At 38.1% G+C, this 25613-nt stretch overlaps 1 protein-coding gene across 21 annotated transcripts in view; it reads left to right on the forward strand.

The window, feature by feature from the left end:
* MAGI2 (membrane associated guanylate kinase, WW and PDZ domain containing 2) overlaps positions 1 to 25589 on the forward strand; it is a 1718964-nt gene extending 1693375 nt beyond the window's left edge. For 20 of the 21 annotated variants that reach the window (XM_007504040.3, XM_007504032.3, XM_056800855.1 and 17 more), the window contains one exon: positions 22224 to 25589. In XM_007504040.3, the coding sequence (XP_007504102.1) occupies positions 22224 to 22280 (57 nt within the window). In that variant the 3' untranslated portion in view covers positions 22281 to 25589. The remainder of the gene's footprint in view (positions 1 to 22223) is intronic. The other variant, XM_007504043.3, reaches the window with a different exon arrangement.
* Positions 25590 to 25613: the final 24 nt, after the last annotated feature.

Raw genomic sequence — 25613 nt, forward strand, 5'->3', positions numbered from 1 at the left:
TTTGGTAAGAGACTCTGGTTCTAAAATAGTATTTATTACTTCTTTTAAGGCCTTGAGAATAAAAACAACCTAATCAATCAGAGTAATGGAATCAAGATTATTCACACTGATGACAATCAGTAATTAATGGCATGGGGAGAGAGGAGACCTAACTTTCCAACTGAGAAAGCAGGGCTCCCTGGCATTGGAGAGTTTAAATATTGATAATAGTGTTCTGAGTGAATTGATAAGAACGGAATCAACTGCATTTTTTTTTCAGGATGAACCGTGTTCACCAAATAGAATGCATTTAGCAAGAAATTTCTATCTTTTAAAATGTAGTATATATGCATCTGTGAATCCTTTTAGGTCCAAGAAATATTCTCACTTTAATCTTATCCTTGTCAGTCAAAAAAAGTTCCCTCTCTTTCCAAATCCTAGCTGTCAGACCCCTGACAGAATTCTTTCTGGTAGCCTTTGCGTTGTTATCGGTACTCACCAATGCTATATTATTTTTGCCTTGCTTATGGCAGCCCCATGAAGTTAACTGGATCAGAGAGATGTTCTCTGTGATTAAAAAAAAAGAAAGAAAATAGTTCTGCATAAACGTATTCTCTTTCTGGCTCTTATCGCCATTTATTCCTCATAGCCCCGTTTATTTATCATTTCTTCCCATAGCCTTCTGAGACAGCCTCTAGGCCCTTGACAAGAGCACCTCAAACTCAAAATCAGGCAATCACATAGTTATTAAATGATGAGAGTCTTTGTAGCAAAACTGGCTAACTGGTAAAGGCAGAAACTCCCTCCATCAATTTGGATTGACAGCTGTTCTGTCCCCTTAAAGTCTGGGAAAGTTGCTGTGGTCATTGGGAGGGTAAGGGATTTCCCCTGGGGTCCCATAGCCAGACACTATTGGGGGGGGAGCTCACCCCAGCTCCTTCTCCCTCTGAATCGGGTTTTCCACCCTCCATACTAGGCTGTCTCTCTTTTTAGCCTACAGCCTATGGCCGGGCAGTGTGGGATACAAGTACAACCCAGACTCAGCCGACCCTGATCTGAGATCAAGCTCTTTCAGGGGGTCAGAGGTGAGACCTCTGCCAAGGGCTCCCCCAGCATCAATGATCAAGGCTAGCTGCAGAGAAAAAGGCAGCTTTGTAAATGGGATGCTCTTGCCTGATTCCAACGAGGTCTGTGCTTCCCTTCCCTGTCATCTTTAAGTCTTGTCCAGGCTTCCAGGTCTGCTTATGGGGCTACATCCCCCCATTAGAAGATAAAGTTCTTGATGCAACTCAATGCAGACTGTCATTCTGTGCCACCTTCCCCCACTAGAATATAAAACTCCTGTTTTGTTTGCTTTTTTTTGGATCTTTGAAGCTTACCAAACATTTTGTTGGTTTTTTTTAATTATTATTCCAAATTTTACAAAACATAAAGAAAAGGAAGATGTGACACCAATGAAATCACAAATCTTTTTTACACGTAGCTTCCTTTTCTTCATATTTACATAATAAATCCCAAACACAAGGACCCCAGGCTTTCTCCATCCCCCCCACATCCCAGAAGATAGCACCAGCGAGACCAACATGTACACATACACCGTCTTCCATGTTTCACCTTTCTGTTCACTTTCTGAAGGTAACATCCACACTTTATTCTTCCAGCATTCAAACTGTGGCTCTATGTTATGTTTTCCTGGTTCTAGTCCTTTCATCATTCATTATCTTTCTTTCCAAACTTTTTCAAAAATCAGTTTGTTCACCATTTCTTATGGTGCAGTGGTGTTCCATCGCAATCATATACCACGACTTGCTCGGACATTCCCCAATTAATGGGCATCCCCTTCATTTCCAATTCTTTGCTACCCCACCACAAAGAGAGCCAATATAAATACTTTGGAACATATGGGTTCCTTTTTTCTCTTTCCCTAACTTCCTTGGGACACAGACCCAGCAAGGGTATTGTCGTGCATGAGTGACCCCGTTTTTGCACATCCCCTTCAACATTTGTCCTTTTGTCATTTTAGCCAGTCTGATTGGTGAGGTGATATCCAAGAGTTGTTTTGTTTTGCATTTCTCTAATCAGTAGTGACCTCGAGAATTTTTTTCATATGCCAATATATGGCTTTGATTTTGTCATCTGAAAATTGTCTGTTTATATCTTTTCTCCATTTATTTTTATAAACCTGACAAAATGCCCTTAAGAACCATAATCAGAGAATTTATTGTAAAGTTTGAGAGAATTTAAGTTTAAGGTAACCTCAGTTTTACTTATTATTTATGCCACTTCCTATGATTCTTTTGTTCTGCCTCCTTCGTTTATTGCCTCATTTCTTTCCTCATATTCTCTTCCTTCTTTTCCTTCTCTCTGCTTAAAGGAAATCCTCCTTCCATCCTCTTTCCAGCAGCACCTGCTCAGAGGCATAGGTAGTAACAGCCCCAGCTATAACAGAATATATTTCTCTGCATCCTCAGTGCTTTTGCTAAGGTTACTGGGGTTTCTCTCTCCCAGGAAAAGGCTGCAAAAGTCACCTATCAGATAAGGAATCCTAATGATAGGAAAGCCAATGCCATTAGCTGAGTTTGGACCCAGTTCATTTCAGATTTTGAGGAAGGCTTATCTTTTTTCCAACAAAATAAAAATGAAATGGGCCACTGGGAAAGGCCTATAGCACCATGGAAAATACTAGGAATCACTTGGTTTCCAGGCAGAGCTGGTACCTAGTTGCAAAAATAAAAATACAGAGGCAGCAACTTGCCTCTGAGTTTGAACAAAACTCCTTTTGAAGCCAGGCAGGCACAGCCCTCAAATGACTCACCTCCTCATCTCAGCCCGTTTCCATGATGCTCTTCTTTCATTCTCAGTGTCTTCCATTCTTATAACTCTTCACATCTACTCGACTCACCCAGGATTAGGATATCCACACAGGTTTGGCTCTGAGGCAGTTTTAAATTCTTTTGGTGTCAGACATAGAAGTGATGGGATATTTTCACCATGCACATCCGCCTTGTTGGAGTGGAAAATAAAGCTTGGTTGGGAACATCTGTGGATGCACATGATAGGAGAGGAAGAGAAAGTCCTAAAATATCAGCCATGCCCCCAAGCTGCAGGCAAGAAGACAAGAGGCAACAGTCCCCCGACACCCCCATTTAAACAGAAGCATGGAATCACTCAAGTGCTAGGCACTCTCAAGACTAGTTTTTGGGGCATAGTAGAGCTGCCAGTCAAAAAGGAAAGCCAACCCAGAGGCAAAGCTGATTTCCTTTGGAGACCTCAATTGGGTTTCTTTGGCAGCATTTTCCTACCAGAACTTCAAATGGAGGTCTGGTTATTCAGAGATTTTTTTTCTGAATCAGGTTAAGATTTTGAGAGTTGGAAAAAGACCTCAAGAGCCAACCAGTCCCTATAACATTTCAGACAAGGAGACTCCAGTCTCTGCATAAGAATTAGCATTACATGCACTTTAAGGTTCTTAAATACACAAAATAGGATATGTTCGAAACAAATTATAAAAGAAACCAAAAGTTGGTGAAAATAGAGATTTTTTTTCCTATACATGTTCATAAAAATATAAAAGTGAAATAGTCCCTTCACTCACCTATATATTCTGCTGGAAGGATCTATCAAGAGATCAGATAAGAGAATACAAGGTAAATTGAGAAAGGAGTAAACCCTAACCATTAAGAAATCATGGAAGGCTTCCAAGAAAGGGTGGCAACAAGATAAACCTTGTATGAAAATAAGAATTCTAACAGGCAGAGATAAGGAGGGGCTATGTTCCAGGTTTTTTGCAAATTCATGGAAGATGGATTGGTGACTTTGGACAGCAGCCAGTAGTTCAGTTTAACTGAAACATTAAATTCATGCAAGTAAATAATATGAAATAAGGCTGGAAGAATAGGTAGGAATTAAATTGTACAAGGCTTTCAATAACAAGCCAAAGTCTTTATATTCTAAATATGAGGCAATAGGCAGTTACCGAAAGTCTTTTTTTCTGTAAGGGATTGTCATGGTCAACACTCTTCCTTAGGATGATTATTCTCTCAGTTGCATTAAGGCTGAGCTGGAGAGAAGAGCAACTGGAATCAGGGAAGATAAATATATAGGCTGTTCATGTAGTTCAGGTGAAGGATGACTTAATGATGGTGGGTCAATGGAGAAAAAGATTCAATGGTTGACAGTAAATAATTTGAGCTGATTAGGTACAGGGTAAAGGCTGTGAAGAGGCAGATAGGTGGCTCAGTGGATAGAGTACTGGGATTGGAGTCAGGAAGACCTGAGGCCAAATCCAGGCTCAAATCCTAGGTATATGACTCTGGACAAGTCATTTAACCTTGTTTGCATTAGTTTCCTCATCTATAAAATGTTCTGGAGAAGGAAATGGCAAACCACTCCAGTGTCTTTGCCAAGAAAACTCCATGGACAGCATTGGCATGCCATGGTCCACAGGGTAACAAAGAGTTGGACACAACTAAAGGACTGAAGAACAATAATACAGTCTGTGAAATGGAGAAGTGAATGAAGAAGAGGATATGACGGGCTGAAAGGAAAGGAGAAAATGAGAATAGTCCAGATATCATGGTGAGAATGAAAAACAAGATTAAGAGGAGTAAGTCTGAGACTTGCAATTAGAAAGCCTTCATGTGAAAGACTGGTGAAGAATTTTAGAGTTCAAGATCATGTAGGTTGTAAATTTTAAGGTAAAAGTTAAATCTAATATACAACCACCCTGTGTCTGGATAAGGCTAAAAATGATTAAATAAAAGAAAAAGCCTTTTTTTAAGCATTTGCTTTATGCCAAGCACTGTGCTAAGTTCTGGAGACATAAACACAAAAGAGATGACAGTTTCTGCCCTCAGGAAGCTTTCACTCTAATAGAGGGAGAAAATACATAACAGTGACAAAGGAGAGATATTTTGGCTTAGAGAGTTACAGGAATGGCAAGTAGAGTATTAGGGGAACAGATTGGCACATCCTTTCAAGGGGCTTACTTTTGCTCATGTCAAATAACAGGAGAGGAGGAAGGAGAGGCAATAAATGAAAGGAAAAAATAAGATTGATTGTTAGTGGTGGCGGGAGGTCCATAAAAATAAAAAAAAAAATTTCTTTTAAAGAATTTCATGGTGTGTGTTTGGAGAAAAAGAAAAGAATCCAGGGGAAAGGAAGGTAAAGAAGATGCTAAAGGGAAATGGCATAATCAATGGAAAAGGTCCCAACAATGAGAGATGAGTATTAATTCAAAAGTAAAGATATGAAATAAGCAAAACTAAGAGAACAGTTTATGCAGTGACTACAATATTATAAAAGAAAAAAACTCTGAAAGGCTTAAGAGCATTGATCAATGCAGTTACCACTCAGGACTTCAGAGGACTGATGATAAATCAAGGTTCCAACTAATGGCAGAGGCGATGGGCTAAAGGTACATAATGAGACATATGTTTTCAAATATGGCCAATGTGTGGATCCTTTGTGTTTGACAAAGCTAATTAGTTACAAGGGAATACGTCCACTGAGTATGGCTGTAGAGACTTATGGGAAGAGTTGAGAGATAGTGATGAACAAAGAAGAAAAAAGAAAAGAAATCAATGAAATATTTTAAAATATGCAAAAGAGGGTAGAAAGAAGTTCAGAAAGGGATGCAAAAGCAATGCAGTGCTGATATTATCATGTTAAGTATATACTTTTTAAAAAATAAGCTGTATAAAATATAGATGCACAGTCCTCTTTCTGTTCTTTTCACTTGGAAAATTCACATTGGTTAACCCTTTTCTAATTAATTTTAAAAAAGAAAAGAAAGAGTACCAGTGAAGTAGTTATCCTTGACAGGAAGTAAGGATTCCACTTTCTTAAAACTAGGAATGAAAAGAAGATGGGTATGGAGGCAGAGATACTCAGAAGTGGAAAGGGGTTAGAAAGATGGTAGAGTTCAAGTGAGATGACCTTAATTTTCTCAATAAGTCAAAGATACAAGGTTTTAAGGGAGGCAGCCTGGTATGGTGGAAAGTGAGTCAAAGGATATCAGCTTGACTCCTTGTTCTGATACCCATTTGCTGGGTGAATGTGTCTCTTCTCCAAGACTCAATTTTCTCAATAAATTTTTGAGTGCCTACTATGTGCAAGGTACTCTTTTTTTAATGGAAAACCATTAATTTGTATTACTGAACACATAGGATTGTTGTGAAGAAAATACTTAAGACAGTGGATAAAGCACTGAGTTCAAATTCAGCTGTGTGACCCCCAAGCAAATCAATTAACTTTTTTTGCCTACCAGAAAATGAGCTAAAGAAGGAAAATGACACCAGTATCTTTGCCAAGAAAATTTCATATGGCTTCATGAAATCAGACACGACTAGAAATGGCACAATAACAAGAAGACTGTTATTATCTGATAGAAAAAGTTGAGAAGTTGTAATGTGGAGGTTTGGAATAATTGCAAGGGGGTTGACGTGATGGATATAATGGGACTGCTGAGCAGCAATGAAGGCCAAATCAAATTAAGAATATAATTACCATATAAAATAAGACTATATTACTAGGTAAAATAACTACTAATGAAAAAGATATATTCCAATGACATATTTCCTTTTCAAAAAGTTCATAACTGGAGAGGAAAAAAACAATACAGGAGATATAGAGATGTCAGAAAAGGAAGGTTATTATAAAAAAGAAAAGGAATCATTAATACTAGCTGAAATGAATCTCTTGTGACTGAAAAGCAAAACTATGTCTCTGAGAGTCCTAATGTAAATACCTTAGGGAGTTTGGGGACAGAAGGTGGGTATCACAGAAGTTTGGAAAGAGATGGAGAAGAGTGTCCTTAGATAGGGGAAGCAAGGAGAGAGAAACTGGAAATAAGTGAAGAAAAAAAAGAGACCTTTGAATATCCTCCTACTTGGGCAGGATGGACACCAAGACCTAGGAGAAAATGCTGACAAGGAAATGGACTCTTCTACCCTCATAACTCCTAGGATTAGTACAGTAGAACCAGTCTTCCCTGGGGAATATTGTCTGTTAGGGAGAAACCAAAGAATGTTTTTCCTCTGACACACCCTAAAAGAGACTAAAGAGCCAACTAAGAAATACTAGTTTTATTTCAGTTCATCTTCTAGGACCCTTTCCCCCAGCCCCAATAATTTCCCAGGGCTTGCAGACAACTGAGATTCCTTCAGTGCAAGGAATAGGGGAAGTAGTAAAGGGAAAGGGGAAACCTCATTCCACAACTGGGAGGGGAGGCTAAAAATGCAAAAATCTGGTTGAGATAACAAATTACTCTGAGTTTCAGCAAGGTATAATCAATCACTAATAAAAGATTGGCATTAATTCCATCTCTGTCTTAGTGAATTAAAACCCCTAGAAACTAAGATTTGAGGATTTTGAGTTGTTTTGGGGTTTTTTAAAGGACCCAGTGGCATGATACTAAAACTTTTTTTTCTTCTTAGACATTTTAAAAGATAAACCATATATGAAGATAAGGTCAAAATAGGTATGTGATTTAGACATAAAGGGTGCTACCGTAAACAAATTAAGGGAACATAGAATAGCTCACCTATCAAATCTAGTGACAAGGGAAGAATTTGTGATAAGAGATAGAGAACATTAAAAGATAGAAAACAAATTATTTTCACTATTTTAAATTTTAAAGTACAAACAAAAACCAATACAATCAAAATTAGAAGAAAAGCATAAAGCTGGGGAGGGGGGAAGAAATTATACAGCAAGTACCTCTGATAAAGACCTGATATCTCAAATATATAGAGAAGTGAATCAAATTTATAGGAATACAAGTCATTCTCCAATTGCTAAATGGTCAAAGGATATAAATAGGCAGTTTTCAGATGAAACAATCAGGGTTATCTAGTCACCATGAAAAAATGCTCTAAATCACTCTTGATTAGAGAAATGCAAATTAAAACAACTCTGAGTTGTCACCTCATACCTACAGATTGACTAATATGAGTAAAGAGGAAAATAATGAATTTTGGAAGGCATGTGGAAAAATTGGGTCATTAATACACTGTTGGTTGGAATTGTAAACTGATCCCACCATTCTGAAGAATAATATAGCCAAAAGAGCTTTAAAACTATTCAAACCCCCTGATTCAGCAATTCCACTAATAGGTCTATATTTCAAAGAGATTTTTTAAAAAGGGAAAAGGACTTATTTATACAAAAATATTTATAGCAGCTCTTTTTGTAGTGGCAAAGAATTGGAAAATTGAGGGAATGTTCATCAACTGGTAAATAACTAAACAAGTTGTGACTATGTAGTTATAATGGAATACTACTGTGCTACAAGAAATGATGAGAAGGATAATTTCAGAAAAGCCTAGAAAGACCTACATAAACTGATACAAAGTAAAGTGAGCAAAATCAGGAGAACATTATACATGGTAACAGCTTATTCTATTTTGTATGGTTTTGACACAATCTATGTTTGTGACTTAAATATAAAAATAAGCCAATAATACTGCTCTGCTTTTATTTTTAGACTCTAACCCAGAAAAACTGGGTTCAAAAAATTAACAACTCACATTAAAATTTGCAGGGCTCTTTTCTCGAGTTTCTCCAGATCAAGAGTTGTGGAGGTTAGAAACTAGATGTATCATTATGCCCATTGAAACTCTAAAAGGTTAGACATCTTGTCCCATGCTTACCTGGTAATTATCTGACACAAGAATGGAATTTGATCTCCTGTTTTTGAGTCCATCACTCTACCAGACCAAATCTACAAAACTATATCAAATTTTAAATTGAGTGGAATTGTAACAAATAGACAAATCAGTTTTATAAAAACTCAAAATTATTCGATGAAATTTTCAAACCTTGACAAAATGATGTATTTTCTCATGGAAAATAAGAAAGGTCTTGTGTTAGCTATAGCAACAGAAAAGAGTAAAAAAAGAAAAGTATGGCATATAAAATAAATATTTCATTAAGTTTTAATAGTATACCAAGCCATAGCCATGTGGCTCAATTGTCACTAAATGCTAATTGGTACCTAAACCTCACATGCTGGAAAATCATAATCTATATATGTTGGTGCTGCTTATATTTTCCACATAAAAAGCAACAAATATTTCCCTTTTTGTCTTTGGATTGCTTAGTATCTCTTTAATAGTCAAAATGTAGTAATGCCAACAGGTGCATAGGGATTGAGCCAGAACCAGTTTGGTTCTTAAGTGGAAGGCAGCCAAATGAGGAAGCTAAAGACAGATACTAAATTTGCCTTCAGAAGTAGGTCTGAGGGTCAGCCTATGCAAAGAGTAGATAAATGGATGCCGCCATGCACTGAAGTATTTTTGTCTATAAATGCAGACAGTTCTGGCTGCAAGCCTTAAAACAATTGTGTACAATGGACCTAGGATTCTCAGGAGATTCATCAATCAGGATGACTATGGTATATCACTTAAAGGGGCTGCAATGCTACTACAGAGAGCCCTCTGGGAATCTGGTTTGAGTCACAGCTGGTGGCTCCTTAGTCTGATGGACTTGGTGCTTGATGGTCTGGATTCTGAGGGAGTCCTAGGTTTGGGGGCATGAGACAGTCAAGCACTTCTCAGAAAACCAGACGTAGGACCTAGGATGATGATAAGATACCTCACCTCCTTCTAGGAAGCCCACCAGGACCCTTGCAGAGTGTTTGAAATGGTATCCTCAAGATTTTGTCAACAATAAAATAAAACTGCATCAATTCAACCCTAGAATTCATAATAATTTTTATTTTGTAGTGCAAAAAAGGTTTACTAAGCCAATTAACAGTGGGACCAAGATAACAAGGGAGGATGTCTCCTTGAGAAAATTATCTGTTTTCAAGTCATTGCACTAATTTGCATCACAACTATTCATGTGCCAGTTTTCATGAAGTTATCTCTTGGGAAGGCAAATGCTAAAAACCTTCCACTGGGCAGCATCTTCTAACCCTTAGTGATGCTGAAGGCAAATCCTGCCCTGGCAATAACTTGGAACTAAGCAAAAGGTTGTCTTCTCCACGTTTCCATTTTACCTTTCTCTTTTCTTCATCCCCCTTAGAGTATTTTGTGCCCACATTTTGTAACCTGTCCACCCAGAGCCCTGCATTGCACCCTTTTGCTCAAGTTTGCCATTCTCTGCAGCAACCCCTAAAAATCCAAACTCTTTCAACGTGTTTGTTTGTGGACCAGGATACTGCTGTAACTGGAGGGGCTTGAGTTACCCACCCCCAAAGTCTCCCACAACAACATCCAGGACAGTGGTGAGCAGGGAACTTCAGTATGAATGAAGTACATGTGAGGCAGTTTTGTGTTACCTTTGCCCTTGGCTGGATTGATCTGGGACTCAGCAGTGGGTCTTTTTGTACAAGGAAATATAAAAGTCACTTCAAACACTCTAGAGATCTTCCTTACTTTTTATCTTCTTTAAAAATCTTTTTATCTCCTTTCTGAGATGTTTATCTTTCTGTAAACTGTTTTTAGATTGCCCTGGGAACTGTTTTTACTTAAAAGTAACTGAATATAGATGTATAGTAATATGTCTAATATCATAATATATTAGACACAGCAAAATGGCACAATAGATATAGTTCCTAGAGTCAGGAAAACCTGGGTTCAAATCTAGCCTCAGTTACTTCTTAGTTGTATAATCTTGGACAAGTCATTTAACTTTTGTTTGCCTCAGTTTCTTTATCTGTAAAATGGGGGGGGGGGTGATAATAGCACCTAATTCCCAGGTTTAGAGATAATAATTGTAAAGTGCTCAACCCAGCGCCCGGGAAATAGTAAGCACCATATAAATATTAGATATTACTTTCATTCTCATCATCTTCATTATATATTTATTAAAATAATATTGATTACTTAAACTCTAATACAAGTTATCCATTCCAAAAGACCAGTAGCACCCTTCCTCTTTTAAAACATGCCTTCCTTCTTATTCTCTAGAAGCCTTGCCCTCTGCTGGCTATCCCTGGTCTGATTAAAAAAGAATTGTTAAACTAACTTGAATTAGATGTAAGAACCCGTAGCTGTTGACTCCAATACTCTATCATATGATAAATGCACAGTAATCCTGTATCTCAGGGGGGCAACCGAGGGGAAGCACATTATTCAGCAAACTTGGCTGCCACTAGAGGAATCCATGATACACAGGATGGTGACCCCTAAAGCCATTTGTTGATGTGTTCTTCTTGACCCCACCGTGCTCTATGTTCTCCATCCTTATGCTGAAGCTTGGAAACCATGGCTGCTCAGTCCTGACCTGCCAAACTGCCTCTGGGCAAAGTGAGTGCTTCAAGTGGCTAAATTCCCTCAACAGGCACCATCTCTCAGGTCTCCCCAGAAAGAATCAAATTGGACACAAATGTCATCCTCCAGCCCCAAGGCAAGAGACGGTTGTTGCCTGGCCAACCCTCCTCTGTCTATTTCCCAGTTTTTTAAGTGTTGATCTCTACTGGTGTATCCAAGAGTGTTATGGCTCACACCCAAGATGTTATTCTTTTGTTGTGGAGAGGAAAATGCATTATTTTGTCAAAATTTATTTTAAATCTCCTTTAATAATGGTCCCCTCTCATTTTCCTTTTCTATGACTTTTTTTTTAATTTTCTGAGTCTACTATATGTTTTAAAACCTAAAGTCCTGGGGGCAGCTGGTTGGCTCAGTAGATTGAGAGCCAGACTCAGAGATGGGAGGTCCTGGGTTCAAATGTGACCTTAGACACTTCCTAGCTGTGTGACCCTGGGCAACTCACTTAACCCGCATTGCCTAGTTCTTACCACCCTTCTACCTTGGAACCAATACACAGTATCAAATCTAAGATGGAAGGTAAGGGTTTAAAAAAATGGCTAATCTCTTGGAAGGGGAAAAAGAGGAAAACTGGGGAGATGTTAGGTGATAAACAAAAGATATTAATAAAGCTTGTTAAAAGTTCTTGTGTGTTTAAAAAAATTAACAAATTTACAGATAAAATTATAAATAATGGAGGATGACCTGTGACCAAGATCAAAAGGAAAAGAGGTTCCTGAGAATGAGTTCTTCCAGATGTTCCTGTTTATAAATAAAGCCCAAGAATCTGACAGTTTCCTCAGAGAAAGCCATGAGTACATAATAGAGAAAGGCAGCTAAGTGGCATGTAAATGGAGTCAGAGAGACCCAAGTTCAAATGTGACCTCAGATACTCACTACTTTTGTGACTCTGGGCAAGTCACTTCACAGTGCTTCAGTTTCCTGATACATAAAATGAGGCAGAGAAGAAAATGGCAAACCTCTCTCAGTATCTTTGCCAAAAAAATCCCAAATATAATATGTCACATATGACTGAAACAACTGAACAATAATAACACAAAAGAGATCAATTTAACAGTCCACATAGAAAAAAAATTAATATGAATCAGACTATGGATTACATTTAGATGGCCAGTCCATTCAGTGAAAACATTCATGCATAACTCCTGAGATACAGGATATCCCTGGGATAGCCAGTGCAGGAAGGAAATAATCTGAGAACAAAATTGAATTGGAAAGAGAATGTGAGTCTAAAGGAAGGCTGCCAGGAAGACGAGCTTTGAAGGCTACACAAGGAAGAGGGGAAGAAATGCAAGATGTCTAGTCTAGAGATGAAAAGGCTTAGCAGAGATGAGTTTTCAAGGATTTGAAGAGTTATCATGGGAAAGAGGGATATAACTTGTGATCTTTGGCTCAAGAAGGTACAGTTAGGAATAGTATATTGAGCCAGCAGACATACAAATTGTGGCTTCCTAAAAATTTGTTCTTCAGTCATTTTTTTTCAGTTATGTCCAGCTCTTTGTGATCCCATTTGGGGTTTCCTTGGCAAAGGTATGGGAGTGGTTTGCCATTTCCTTCTCCAGCTCATTTTACAGATTAGGAAACTGAGGCAAACTGGGTTAAGTGACTTGCCCAGGGTCACACAGCTAGTAAGTCTCTGAGGTGGGATTTGAACTCATAAAGATAAGTCATCTTGATTACTATACTCAATACTCTATCCACTGCACCACTTTTGAGCAGTTCAGAAATTGAGTGATGCTCATAAGGGGTTCTTCTTTAGGGAAAGCATTCAGGCAGACACTGGGTTACCTATTCGGTTGTCAGGGGAATTATAAGGGGATTCCCAAGTAAGAAAATTACCTTTACCAATGCAAACTGGCAGCTTCTCTCCAACATGGAGTTTTGGAGAAATCCCCAGAGCAATGAACAATTTAGCAACTTGCCCAAGGTCAAACAGCCACATTTGAACTCAGGTCTTCCCCCAGTGCTCTATCCACTGCACCAGCAATAAGTCAAGCCACTTACTCTGTGGACCTCCGTTTTCTTATCCACACAATGAAAAAATATCTATATATATTCCATAGGATTTTTGCAATGCCGAAGTGAGATTATGAATGTGAGAATACTTTGTAACTGACAGATTATATGAATGCAAAATACGTAGTATAGTTACTAGTAACATTTTACATCACCCTCCCATAACCTAAGGTTTACAATCTAGGGGGCATGCAGATTGACCAATCTTATAATTATACAAATAATACATTATAAATTATACAAACTATACAAAAGAAAAAAATACTCTAAAATGAGATCGTATCGATGACATGTAAAACCCAGTGGAATTGCTCACTGGCTACGGGGTAATGGGAGGGAGGAGGGGAAGGAAAGAACATGAATCATGTAACCATGGAAAAGTATTCTAAATTAATTAAATAAAATTTTTCAAATCTAAAAAAATGAAAAGTAAGTAAATAAATAAATAAATGAGATCCTAATGAGCCATTAGTATATTAATAAAAATGAAAACCGTGTTTAATACTCCTAGTTGGTATTTCTGAGGTAATAGAAAGGTAAAAAAATAAATGTTTCAAGGCCATTAACAATGCCTCTACATTATAACTGTAGACACCAGAAATAGCAAAGGCAGGTGAAATCCTTCATTTGTTGGCTCAAACAGATAAAACTCTACCTTTTTCATGTTTATATTTATTATAAAAAGCAATTATCCTAGTAATGGTTGAACAAGCCCATAGGAACCTATTGGGTTTGAACACAGCTCTTAAACAGTTTTCCTTTAGAACAAATGCCTTGCTATCATTTTCTTTTGAGCCACCCTAATCATTTTGATATTTTACTGTAGCATTCTGACTTTTAGGAGAAATAGATCTCAAAATTTCAAGCTCTCTCAATATTCTCCCCCTCTAGTTGACCTTGTATTTCAGAAGCAAGAATTTCCCTGGCATTAACATTTACCCAAACCAGGATCCACCTTTAAAAGTCACCATTGCCACTCTCTTCACAAGTAAAACCCTTTTTTCAATCTCAAACAAATTCAGTGCTTCCACAGAGATCATGTTGAAGAGCTCATGGCTCGTATGCCTTAAAGCTGGAAAGAGACAGTCTAGAGTCCAACACTCTAATTTACCAGAGGAGGAAATTGAGGTCTAATATGGAAAGCAGAGCAGAAAGTACATTAAACTCCAAGCCAAGAGATCTGGCTGAGTTTTAGTCTTGACTGTGCCATTAATTCTGACTTTGAGCATGTTCCTTCCATCTTCTGGACCTCTCTGAAAAGAGAAGGGTGTTGGCACCAGAAGACCTAGAAGGTCCCTTCTCTTTCTAAATGCGATCTTAGGAAGCAAAGATGAAGACCCTTGGGTCCCTTCCCAGTCTAATAACTTAGAATGTTCATTGCTGTATACCTCAATACTTCTTTGATCCATGAGCTTCTACCCATTCTCTCTCTCCCTGGGTGACTCTTACATCTTCATGTAAATTTTCACCAAAGGTTCACACAGCCTGCTAGGGGCTTTCTTCTAGATTAGAGGTCTTCTGTCTTCTTTGGTCCTGAATCCCTTTGACCATCTGGTGAAGCTCATGAACCCCTTCTTGGACAGCAAAAAAAAAAAAAAAATACATCAGATCACAAAGAAAACAAATATATTGAAATAGAGTGATCATAATGTTTCTGGAAGTTCATGGGCCTCTGTTTCTTGCTCTTTAGAGATCATGGGGTTGCAGGACAAATACACAAGCTAGCCATCCATCATCCCACCTCTTTTTCCCAGTCACCCATATGAAAGACTTTATATTGCCTCTCCTGTACAATTAATGTCTCTAAATGTCTGCTTCACAACTTCCCATTACCCTTTGGAAAAGCCACAACTTCATTTCATCAGACACTAATATTACCATGATTTATGGCCATTCCCACAAGAATACCAGCGCTAAAAAGAAATGGACATTTGTTTTAAGACCTTTTAAAAACAGTGTACAATTTATCAAAGGTAAGTTAGACTGTTCTCTTTCTCTGATTTAGCTCCGGACTCATTCAATTCTGGGTCCCAGCTATCTGTCCATCATCTGTATACTGATGAACCAACTCTATAGACTATGCCTATAACTGCCTATCCTATTTTGGACCAGTGGCCCTCAATATGTGGCCAAGGGACACTTTCGGTCTCAGAGACCATATTCAAGGAGGTTGTGAGATCAAAACTATTTTCATAATAAGACAAATATTCATATCTATAACCCACATAAAAAGTTCTTTAGGTGGTCTCCATTTTTAGAGTTTAAGGGGGTCCTGAGCAAAAAAACGGGGGAATTACTAGTCTGGATATTAGGTATTCCTCATCTCCTTGGTTTTCCTTATGTGGCTAGTGAGGCCAAAATTTTTGGAGCAACTATGGATCTCATCTAGGTGGCCACAAAGTATGTCAGAACTAGATGAAATCAGTGTCTGAAGGATCTTAACCATCTCTAGTCCCTCTTCCATTTGGACTCTACCTTAGAAATCTTCTGTGACACTGGCAAACACATCTGGCATGCCTACATGTTCTTGTTTCATGCTCCATTTTATAATAGATGGTCATTATCTCCATTGTTGTACCTATTAAAATAATTTTGTGTGATTTTAATTTGTATGGCTCACACATTTCTGAAGAAGAGCCATTAAGACAGGAATTCTTAACCTTTTGTTTGTCATGGACTCCTTGGGCAGAAGAATAATGTTTTTAAATACATAAAATTGACTTATAAAAGAAACAAATTATATTAAAATATTCATAATTTAAAAAAAAAACATGTTCACAGACCTCAGGATTAGGAACCCTGACTTTAAGGTAATTAATTGCTTTTTAAAATTATATACAATCATACTGAGAGCTTGTATACTCTGCATCTTCAGGGAGCCAAAGGCCAAAATGTGACTCCTTGGCATGTAGAGGCATTTGTTCTAATGCATATGATCCAAGTCAACAAAGAAACCCCAAGATGAGCTTCATCCATGCCTCTGTAGCCCTCTGCCTCTCTTTTGTATCACTTAACTGTATCCTACCTTATACTTGGGATTGTTTTCTCTTCAAGTAAATAAGAAGGTCTTTGAGGACAGGAGCCTGAGCATGAAAGGATCACAGAGAATGAGCTAGATGAGACCTCAAAGACAAATTTGTATTCAGTTTATATCTCCCACATGAGAAGCAGCATAGTGTAGGGAATGGAAAGCTGGCCTCAGAGTTAGGGCCACATGGTCATGGACAACTCTCTAAGGCACTAGTTCTCAAACCTCTCAGTCTCAGGATTTCTTTACACGCTTAAAAATTATTGGGGGAGTAGTTTTTGGTTTTGTAGGCTATCTCTGTCAACGTTTACTATATTCAAAATTTAAATATCTTAGTATTATTCTTAACCCTGACCTTTTGTAACTCCTGAAAATCTCTCTGTATCCCCAAAGGTCCCCACACCACATTTTGAGAACCATTGTTCCAATGCTATACATAAGTTTCAGAGAAGGGGCAATCCAGCATTATTAGAGAAGGTTCCACACTGGGCATTCCCTAGACCTTCAATATCACAGGATGGCATCATCCTGCCATACCTTGGAGGGTTAGAACCAATAAGTAGAAATTCTGGCAATAATTCTCTTTTCAGATGACCCTCCATCTTCATTACTCTTTAAATCTCAGCGCAAGTGAAAGTTAACTCTTCCTAATATGCTTTTCTTTATGGTGCCAATTTTTCCCAAAGGTAAAAGTAATTTGGGAAAATAACGAGGACAGCCATTCTACTTATTGAATTTACTTTACATATCACTCCAAGGGCAGATAGGATGGTGGACTCAGAGTGAGGAGACTGGGTGTTAATTCTGGATCTGTCCATTACTAGCTATGTGTGTGACCTTGAAAAAGTTTCTTTGCTTCCTTGAAAAAGATTCTTTGCTTCTCTGAGCCTCAGTTTCCTTCATATGTAAAGTGGTAGTAATATCACCTGACAGAAAGAATTATTTTATTTATAAATATGTATAATAATATTTATAAATATGTATATTTATAAATATAATAATTCTTTCTGTTTATATTATAATATAATCATTCTTTCTATTTATAATTCTAAATAAATATAATTATATTTATTATGTTTTATTTTATAATTTATAGATATATTTATTTTTATATATTTTTATATAAATATATATTTTAATTAATTTATAGATATATTATCATATATCTAATTATAATTCTAAATAAATAATTATTTCTAATTATGTTATAATATATATTATATATATAAATATATATAAAATAAATAAATATTTATTTTTTTGTTGTTGTTGTTGTTGTTGTTAAGTCATATACAACTCTTCATGATCCTATTTGGAGTTTTCTTGCCAAAAATGCTGGAGTAGTTTGTCATTTCCTTCTCTAGCTTATTTTACAAATGAGGAACTGAGGTAAATGTGATTTACCCAAGGAGCTCGGAACTCTGTCCATAGAGCCACCTAGCCATCCCATATTCAATTATGTATTACTCAGCTTTAACTAGATCAGAAGGAGATCAATTTATTAAATCATCATAGAGGTCTGCAAAAGATATAAAACTACAGAATCTAAGCATTTAAAGGGACCTTGGAGACCAGCTAGTCCAACCCAGACCTGTCACAGAATCTCTTCTACAGCATCCATATGTGTATGAGGCTGGATATGAACTCACGAAGAGAAGTCACATTGATTCAAAGCCCAGTGCCCTAGATACTGCACCATCTAGCTACCCACAAATATTAGTATTATTATCCAGATATTATCAGTTATTAAATCACTAAAATAAGAGTTAACGTAAATACATAATTTACTTGGATTGTATCCTTTGTCATTGGCATGCAAAGGGAAATACATATGACATCTTGAAATACTATTTACTTCCAGAATGATTTCATGTATAATTTACTAAATCAGTATTTGTGTTATGACAGCCAACCTCCCCCACAAAAAAATCTAATGCCACCATTGGTAATATTAAGAAGCCCAGGGGTCTAGAACATGGAAAATAATAGTCCCACTAAACTCTAACCTGGCCAGGTGGCATCTTCAGTACAGTGTGAGGTTCTGGGCAAAAATTAGGTAGAATGGGTATAGAAAAGGATAACCGGCATAGTGAGAATTCTGTAGAACATGCAAGAGAATGATCAGTTGAAGGCACTGGGGATGCTTAAAATAGAAAAGAGGAGATGTAGGGGAGACATGATGGCTATCTTCCAGTATTTGAAAGGCTGTCATAAGGAAGAAGTAGATTCATTCCACCTGACCCGAGGCAAAACTAGGAGTAGATGTGTAGAAATTGCAAAGGGGACATTGAGATTTGATGGATATCCAAAAATAAAATGGGCTGCCTCAGTAGATAATGGAGGTCTCCAAGCACCAGTTAGATGATCACATGTAGATGATGTAGAAGATTCCATGACAGGTATGGGTTGGACTTCCTGGCCTCGAAGGTTCCTTTTAATTTTTAGATTCTCTGATTCTATATCCTTGTGGGCTTCCATGATGATTTAATGAATTAATCTCCTTCAGATCCTCAGTTAAAACTGAAGAATATTTAATTAAATAGGGGCCAGCTAAGTGGTAGAGTGGATAAAACACTGAGCCTGGAATCACAAAGACCTGAATTCAAATTTGTCCTCAGACACTTATTAGCAGTTACCATGGCCTAAAATAAACTTGAACCTGAAGGAAAAATAGTTTGCCTCAGTTTCCTCCTTCATAAAATGAGCAGGAGAAGGAAAAGGCAGACCACTTTAATGTCTTTGCCAAGAAAACCCCAAATGGGGTTTTGGTTTTAAAAGACTATTACAAAAAGGAAATACATATTGAGTGATAATATATGTATAATCCAGGGGAATTGCTTGTCAGCTCCGGGAGGGGTGAGGGAGAGGACACAAACCATGTAACCTTGGAAAAATACTTAAAAATAAATAAATTTTTTAAAACCCCAAATGGAGTCACAAAAAGTAGGACATCAACTGAAACAACAAAAACATTTGAATGTGTATATCTATGTAATTGCTACATAACTGTAAGTTTTTGTTTTTTGTTTTTTTGCATTGGAAATGGAAACCAATAAGAGCTAAATGTTAAAAACTTAATTTGAGAGGTGGACCAGACAACCATACTCCATCCCCAGTAAGGTGTTTGGGTACATTACTTCTCTCACGTGTTCACCTGTATACAAAGTGAGTGAGTGAAACCTTGGAAAGAACTCCCTCAGATGCAAGGCTTCTTTATGCCCATTTCATCCTTGTTTTACAAAAAACCTTCATGTCAGACATACAGAGAGACAGAACAAAAATGCCTCTCCACATAGTTTCTAATTGTCTCTCCAGGCAAAGCAAGAAAGTCTCTGGTTTGCCTCCTATCTAGTTGCCCTTGGCCCCCTTTGCCCTAGTGAACATGGAAGCATCTGGCATCCAGTGGATTTATAATTATTATACTTCAAAATGAAACTCTCACCCACTCTTTTGTATCTCCAACATAGTCTTTGAATTATAAGCTTTTTATCATTAATGTAAGACTTTGTTCCTTGTTGAAGGATTCTCTGGCATCACCAGTTCTACCACAGGCCCAACTGCCAACAGTTCAATTGTATGCAGTGGTCCAGCATCCTACCTTCCTCCCCAGACCTCATCTTTCTTATTCGAGAACAGCTTGGGCCCCAATTCCACCTCCTTTCATCTTTACCTGGCCTCTGGCCTCTTCTCCTTCTGTCTCGAGGCTTTCAGGATGATATTTTATCTCTTCAGGTGCATGCAATTAACTTGGGCCACTTAATGATCTTTTTTTTCTTTCCATAACCTTTCCCTCCATTATCTGACATCCTATATTGTTCTCCTATATATTCTTTTTTTCCCTGTGGTTATAAAGTTTCTGCCAAAATGTCACTGAAAGCCATTGCTTCTATTTATGGAGATATTACCATAACTAATTTTTTAAAGTGCATTAGGCTGTTACCACATCCTAAAAAATATAACTAAATCCTTTTTTTGCCTTATTGTTTGATAAGGTTTTTATGAAAATTTGGACTTTTTTTTAGATTTACTAGGTCTGCTTTTATTATTTGCTAAAGATCTGTGTCTTCTTATCAGTCTGATTCAATGAAACAAGAAAGAGTGAGGACCAATAAGTTTTATACTGGTGAATTTATTTGTAAATTCATCAGACAGTGCCCTTTCTGTTTGCCAAGAGTCTCCTACTAGGTGTTCACATCTCACATATTTTGAACCTATCTGCAAGGCTCATATAAGCTACAATTTAGGGCATTTTTTTTCAGCAAATAAAAAGAATGAAAAAAAAACAGATTTTAATCCTGCCTAGACCATGTTGTAATCCTGTAAATCATTTCAATTCTCTGTTCTTTAATTCCTCCATCTGTAAATGGAGTGAATAATTATGACTCCTCCCTATATCTCCAATATATTTTGAGGATAGTTATCCAATATGCCATATGTTCTGAGACAAAGATCCTATAAAAATTTAAAATATCATTACAACAGTCCAGCCAGATTCTGCCAGGAACTAACCTACTCTCTTGGCCCTGAGATTAGGTCATTTTGAAAGCCATAGTCAACTGTTTCAGTAAGCAGCTCCTAACCTTTCCAGTGTTGTCACACTAAACTTTATTTTTCTAATTTTGACTGCAGCATCCATCCTATTCCTGCCAAGAGTTCTGTTACTGCATGGATTTCATGTTTTATTTTTATACAAGTGAATTAAAATAAATTTTGTTGATAGTCCTCAAGGTAACCAAGGTTACCCTGGTTTAGAGTAAAGGCAAAACTGCAAATTACTTTTCTAGAAGATTTCTTTTGTTAAACTACATAACATCTACAAGTGGCCAAACAGCAGTAGGTAGTTGATGGAGCTTCTACAAGAGCCACCTTCCCAGAGGACGTGGGGGGGGGGGGGGGCTGCTAATAAAAGTGGTCAGAAGATCAGCACAGGAACATCACTAGACAGAGCAAGTTAACTAATAAGCAGGATAGCTTTTCTCTAGGACACTCTTCCTTAAATACTAACCAAGAGAAAATGTGAGAGAGAAAATATTCATGAAGCTAGATATGGGGAAAATTCCCCTGACCTCCAGTTTAAAAGAGATATTTGCTTAGGCCTATGATTTGGTAGTGTGGAAGCAGCCAGAATTATGGATTTCGGAGAGCCCCCTGGGAGCTCCCTACCCTACCACCTCTAGCTTTGGTCTCTTGTCTTCTTATGCTCTCCTATCAGAGGAGTCATCACAAGCCTCTGAGGCTTAAATGCTGGATCTGAGTTTTACAGCTAAAATCAGCTGGCCCAGCATAAAGGGTAGATCCAAGGGCATCTATAACATAATTTTTAAGAAAGATGGTTTGTTGCTAATGATCCTTTTTAAAACTAAAAAAAAAAAAGCTTCTCATTTCAAGTGTGGGTTGATATAAATATTATTGTTTATTATTAAAGATTATTACAGGATTATACTTTTGGTGATACCAAACGTTAGAAAGCCATTTTCCCTAGTTTTTGAGAGGATATCAATTCGGCCTAGTCCAATGAAATGAAAGAAATGCATGAAAGTAGAAAGATTCCCCCAACAAATTGTCAGATTTGATGACACGCAAAAAAGCTAGAAAAAAAAATAAGGTGAGAGGATCAGAATAAGGCCAGAGGCAATCCCGAACTCCCAGCTCCATTGAGGAATTCATGGAGAGGATACGCAGAGACAAGCCACGGGGTGGGGAGGGGGTAGTAGCAGTATGGGACCCCCAGAAAGAGTCATCCTTGGGTTGTCTGCCTCTGACCCTGCCCTTCTAGACAGCGCAGAGGTTTCTTTAAGAATCTCTGTCTATTGATTATTTAGAGCATAAACATCCAAATGTTTGATAGTTGTTTTTTTAAGGGGGGGAGGGGGGATGTTTGACCTGTGAGCAGACTCTCACGTAATTCTTTTGTTATTGTCCTGCAGACGAACCAAACTCCTGGAGTTCTCCCTCTGCCACCTCCACAGGTCTGCCGGAAGTAGTGGCTTCCCTTGAAGACATAATCTCACCATTATCTTCATCGCATCTAGCCCCACCCTCTGACCCTTCCCACCAGATAAGCCCAGACCCAACTTGGGATATCAAAAGGGAACAAGATGTTCGAAAACCAAAGGAGCTTTCAGCTAACGGCCAGAAGAAGAAAAGATTAGGAGAACAAAGGGAAAGATCCGCTAGCCCCAAGAAGGTTGATAGGTCAAAGCATGAGGAGACCTCCAGCAAAGGATCGTCCGAGTGCAAACCCAAGAAAAGCGAGGGCGGCAGGCCCCCCTCGGAGTGTAAAGCCATTGGACAGATCACCGTCCCCGAAGTGGGAGGAGCAGGGGAGACGATGTATGCTGGGACCAATGATGAACCACGCGGGAAGCCTAAGGCCACTGATGCCAACAGAGGTGGATCCCTCGGGAGGAAAGAGGATCTCCGAGCTTTGGGTCCGGCGGAAAAGAAAGCCGCAGCAGCTCCTGATCACAGCCAGCTCGAATCACTCGGTGCTACAAAGGCATATGGTAGCAATAGCTGCAGCCCGTACGCGAGCGACGTGGACCACAGCCGGCGAGAGCCTGACGGGAAACACGGCGAGTTCCCGAGGAAGGGACACTTCCATTGTAGTAGCGCTCGCAGTGCCACCACCGCCACTCGGAAGGCAACGGTGTCACCAGGACCTTGGAAAATCCCTGGTTCCGACAAGTTACCTAGTGTACTGAAATCTGACACTTCCGCCCTGAGCAGATAAAGCGATGCAGCTGTTGCCCTCCATTTCACATCAATACAGAACATTCTTCTTAGCTTCTGTCTCGCGATGTTTTAATTTATTTTCTCTGTCACACATAGATCCATGAGACATCAAAGCCTGGAAGCATCAACAGTGGAACTCGAGTCCGTGAGGATATACAGAGCATCCAATAAGTTTGAGCCGTATAGAGGCAACGCGGAGATTAAAAAACTGATCCCGGAGTCCCCCGTTCCATTTTAGGGACTTGGGCAGCTATGGAAGAACCAAAATATCTTAAAGTACAATTGGAGAGAGACAGTGCAGTGTAGCTTTAGTATTTTTTCCCCCGCTGCATGAAGGATTTGGGTGTCATTTACAAACTTTATATCAAGAAACTGGACAAGCAATCACAAACTGGAATATCGCCTTAAAAATCAAACTGCACGGAGCAAGCTGAAACTGAGAAAAAGATTATATCTTTTAACTGAGCTAAAGTGTTGTAAATAAATTGTTCTCAACGTATCTAGACAGGGGTTAAAGGGTTTCTTTGAAACATTCAGAACTGTGCACCCATGACATATTTCCATGGTACACACTTTGGGACAGTCCACACCTGGTTCTAGCAGCCTCCTTCATCTGTGGGCTTCAGGATGACTAGGAAATTGAGTAAATTAATTGGTGTGATGCCATTTTTACTGCCATTTTGTGAACAAATCCTATTTCTGTACATTTAGGGTAGGGGAAATGGAAGGGGAACCAAGTTATGTTTCAGAAAATCATGTCCTGGAAAACAATTTGCCACAAGTTAGAATTTGGTGATTTAGCTCACAGATTAGCACTGGTCATTGTCTAAAGTGTAGATTTTTACACCCGCAGAACAGAATCTAATGATTATCAAGAGTGGAGAAGCTGCAGTTTCCTTACAAAAAAAAAAGAAAAAAAAGAAAAAAAAAGGCTTTCCTATCCTCTCTTAGTAGCAGAGACAGATACCTTTCTTACTAGCGGTGCTATAGTTCACTCTTTTGTATTACCTTCTGTTGGGCCATCTTTCTACTTCTAATTTACTTGGGAAGAGCAGATATTTGCAAAATAGTCCATCCTACATTATTGAGGTCTTAATGCCTTCCAAGTATAAAAAGCCATCATTATGACCAATTTGTTTTCACTAAAAGACATTTTATCATTCCTTTCTGCCTCTGAGCTTTCATTTTCTCCTTTTTGTTTCATCGAGTCCACTTTTGTCTTGAACCCTTTAGTCAAGTCCACATTTTTTTTCATGCATGTCTAGACCCTGGAAGTACTCTTCATGGAAGATTGATTTCCTAGCAAAATTCTAAGACACCATTTTCTGCCTTGATTTTTTTTGTAATAGAAAAAGTTGTAAACACTGGTAAATTTGCCATGGATAATCACTTCATGAATACATATGTGAAAAGTCAACATGGAGGCTTCTAAAAAAGCACCAAAACAGTCCTTTCTCTTTAATGTGCTCTGCTCAAAAGAGGCTTCAGTCCATTGTAAGTTACTTCAATAGCATCCTTTCCACTATTGTCATGCTTTGTAGGAGTTCAGATGCAAATAAGCCACACTTCCTTGCCATCTCCAAATCTGTAGTCAAAGAAGTAATATGGGAAGATTGGTTCCATCAGGCTGAGTCAAAAGGCAGTGGCCTCCCTTGATTGATTCTTTGGCATGTGTTCCTCTATATGTATGTCTTTCTCTATGTATGTCTACCCACGTCTCTCTGTCTATCTTTTTCTCTCTCCCTCCAGTTTACCTTTCCACTCTCCCTTTGCCTCCATTCCTCATTCTTTCTCCCTGCTGTGCCCTACTTCTTGCTCTCTTCTTCTTCCCTCCCTCTGTCCTAGGCACTGCATTATCTTACATTACCATAATTTAGTTTCATCCAACATGGGGTTGAGTTCTTTGATGGAAAGAGATGGTGGTTGAAAGTCTCAAATGAAGGATTTTGCAGCTTTCAAACTGGTTTTCAAACAAACAAACAAAAAAAAGACAAAGAAACTCCATTCATCATAAACAAAAGCACAAACACATGTAGTGATTTACACAATTTTGGTTTAATTTCAATTAGTCTTTTTCCCCTGGACTAGAACTCCAATATAGTTTGCCATTAATTTATTGAATCTGGTTTTGAAGTTTTGGACAATGCTTCTGTAGTGTAGCTGCACGCCCCAGTACTGTATCCTCTGACCTTTATTTTCCATGTGTTAAAAGAAATGAAGAACAACCTGAGATTACGCTTGCATAAACTCTAATTTGCACAGTTCACAGCTACTACTTGTGCAGCAATTGCTTTATGCGGCTGTAATCGATAACCTGTGAAGACAGCACATCATCTAAACCCCATTCCAAATAATATTTCTGTGTAGTGTTAGCTGTGAATTTACCCTGTACAGCTGTATCTCTATAAATATAATTCCATGTATTAATAGTCACAGAAAGGCTGTAAGTGAGCAACTATTTTTATGAAACGCACCACTATGGATAAATTAACTTTTACAGAAATCTTGTTTACTGTATGATATTCTAAAACACTGTCAAATAAAATATATATCCAAAATCCTTTTTTCCCAACTGTATATGC

This window comes from Monodelphis domestica, chromosome 5 (genome assembly GCF_027887165.1).
Source record: "Monodelphis domestica isolate mMonDom1 chromosome 5, mMonDom1.pri, whole genome shotgun sequence".
Lineage (NCBI taxonomy): Eukaryota > Metazoa > Chordata > Mammalia > Didelphimorphia > Didelphidae > Monodelphis > Monodelphis domestica.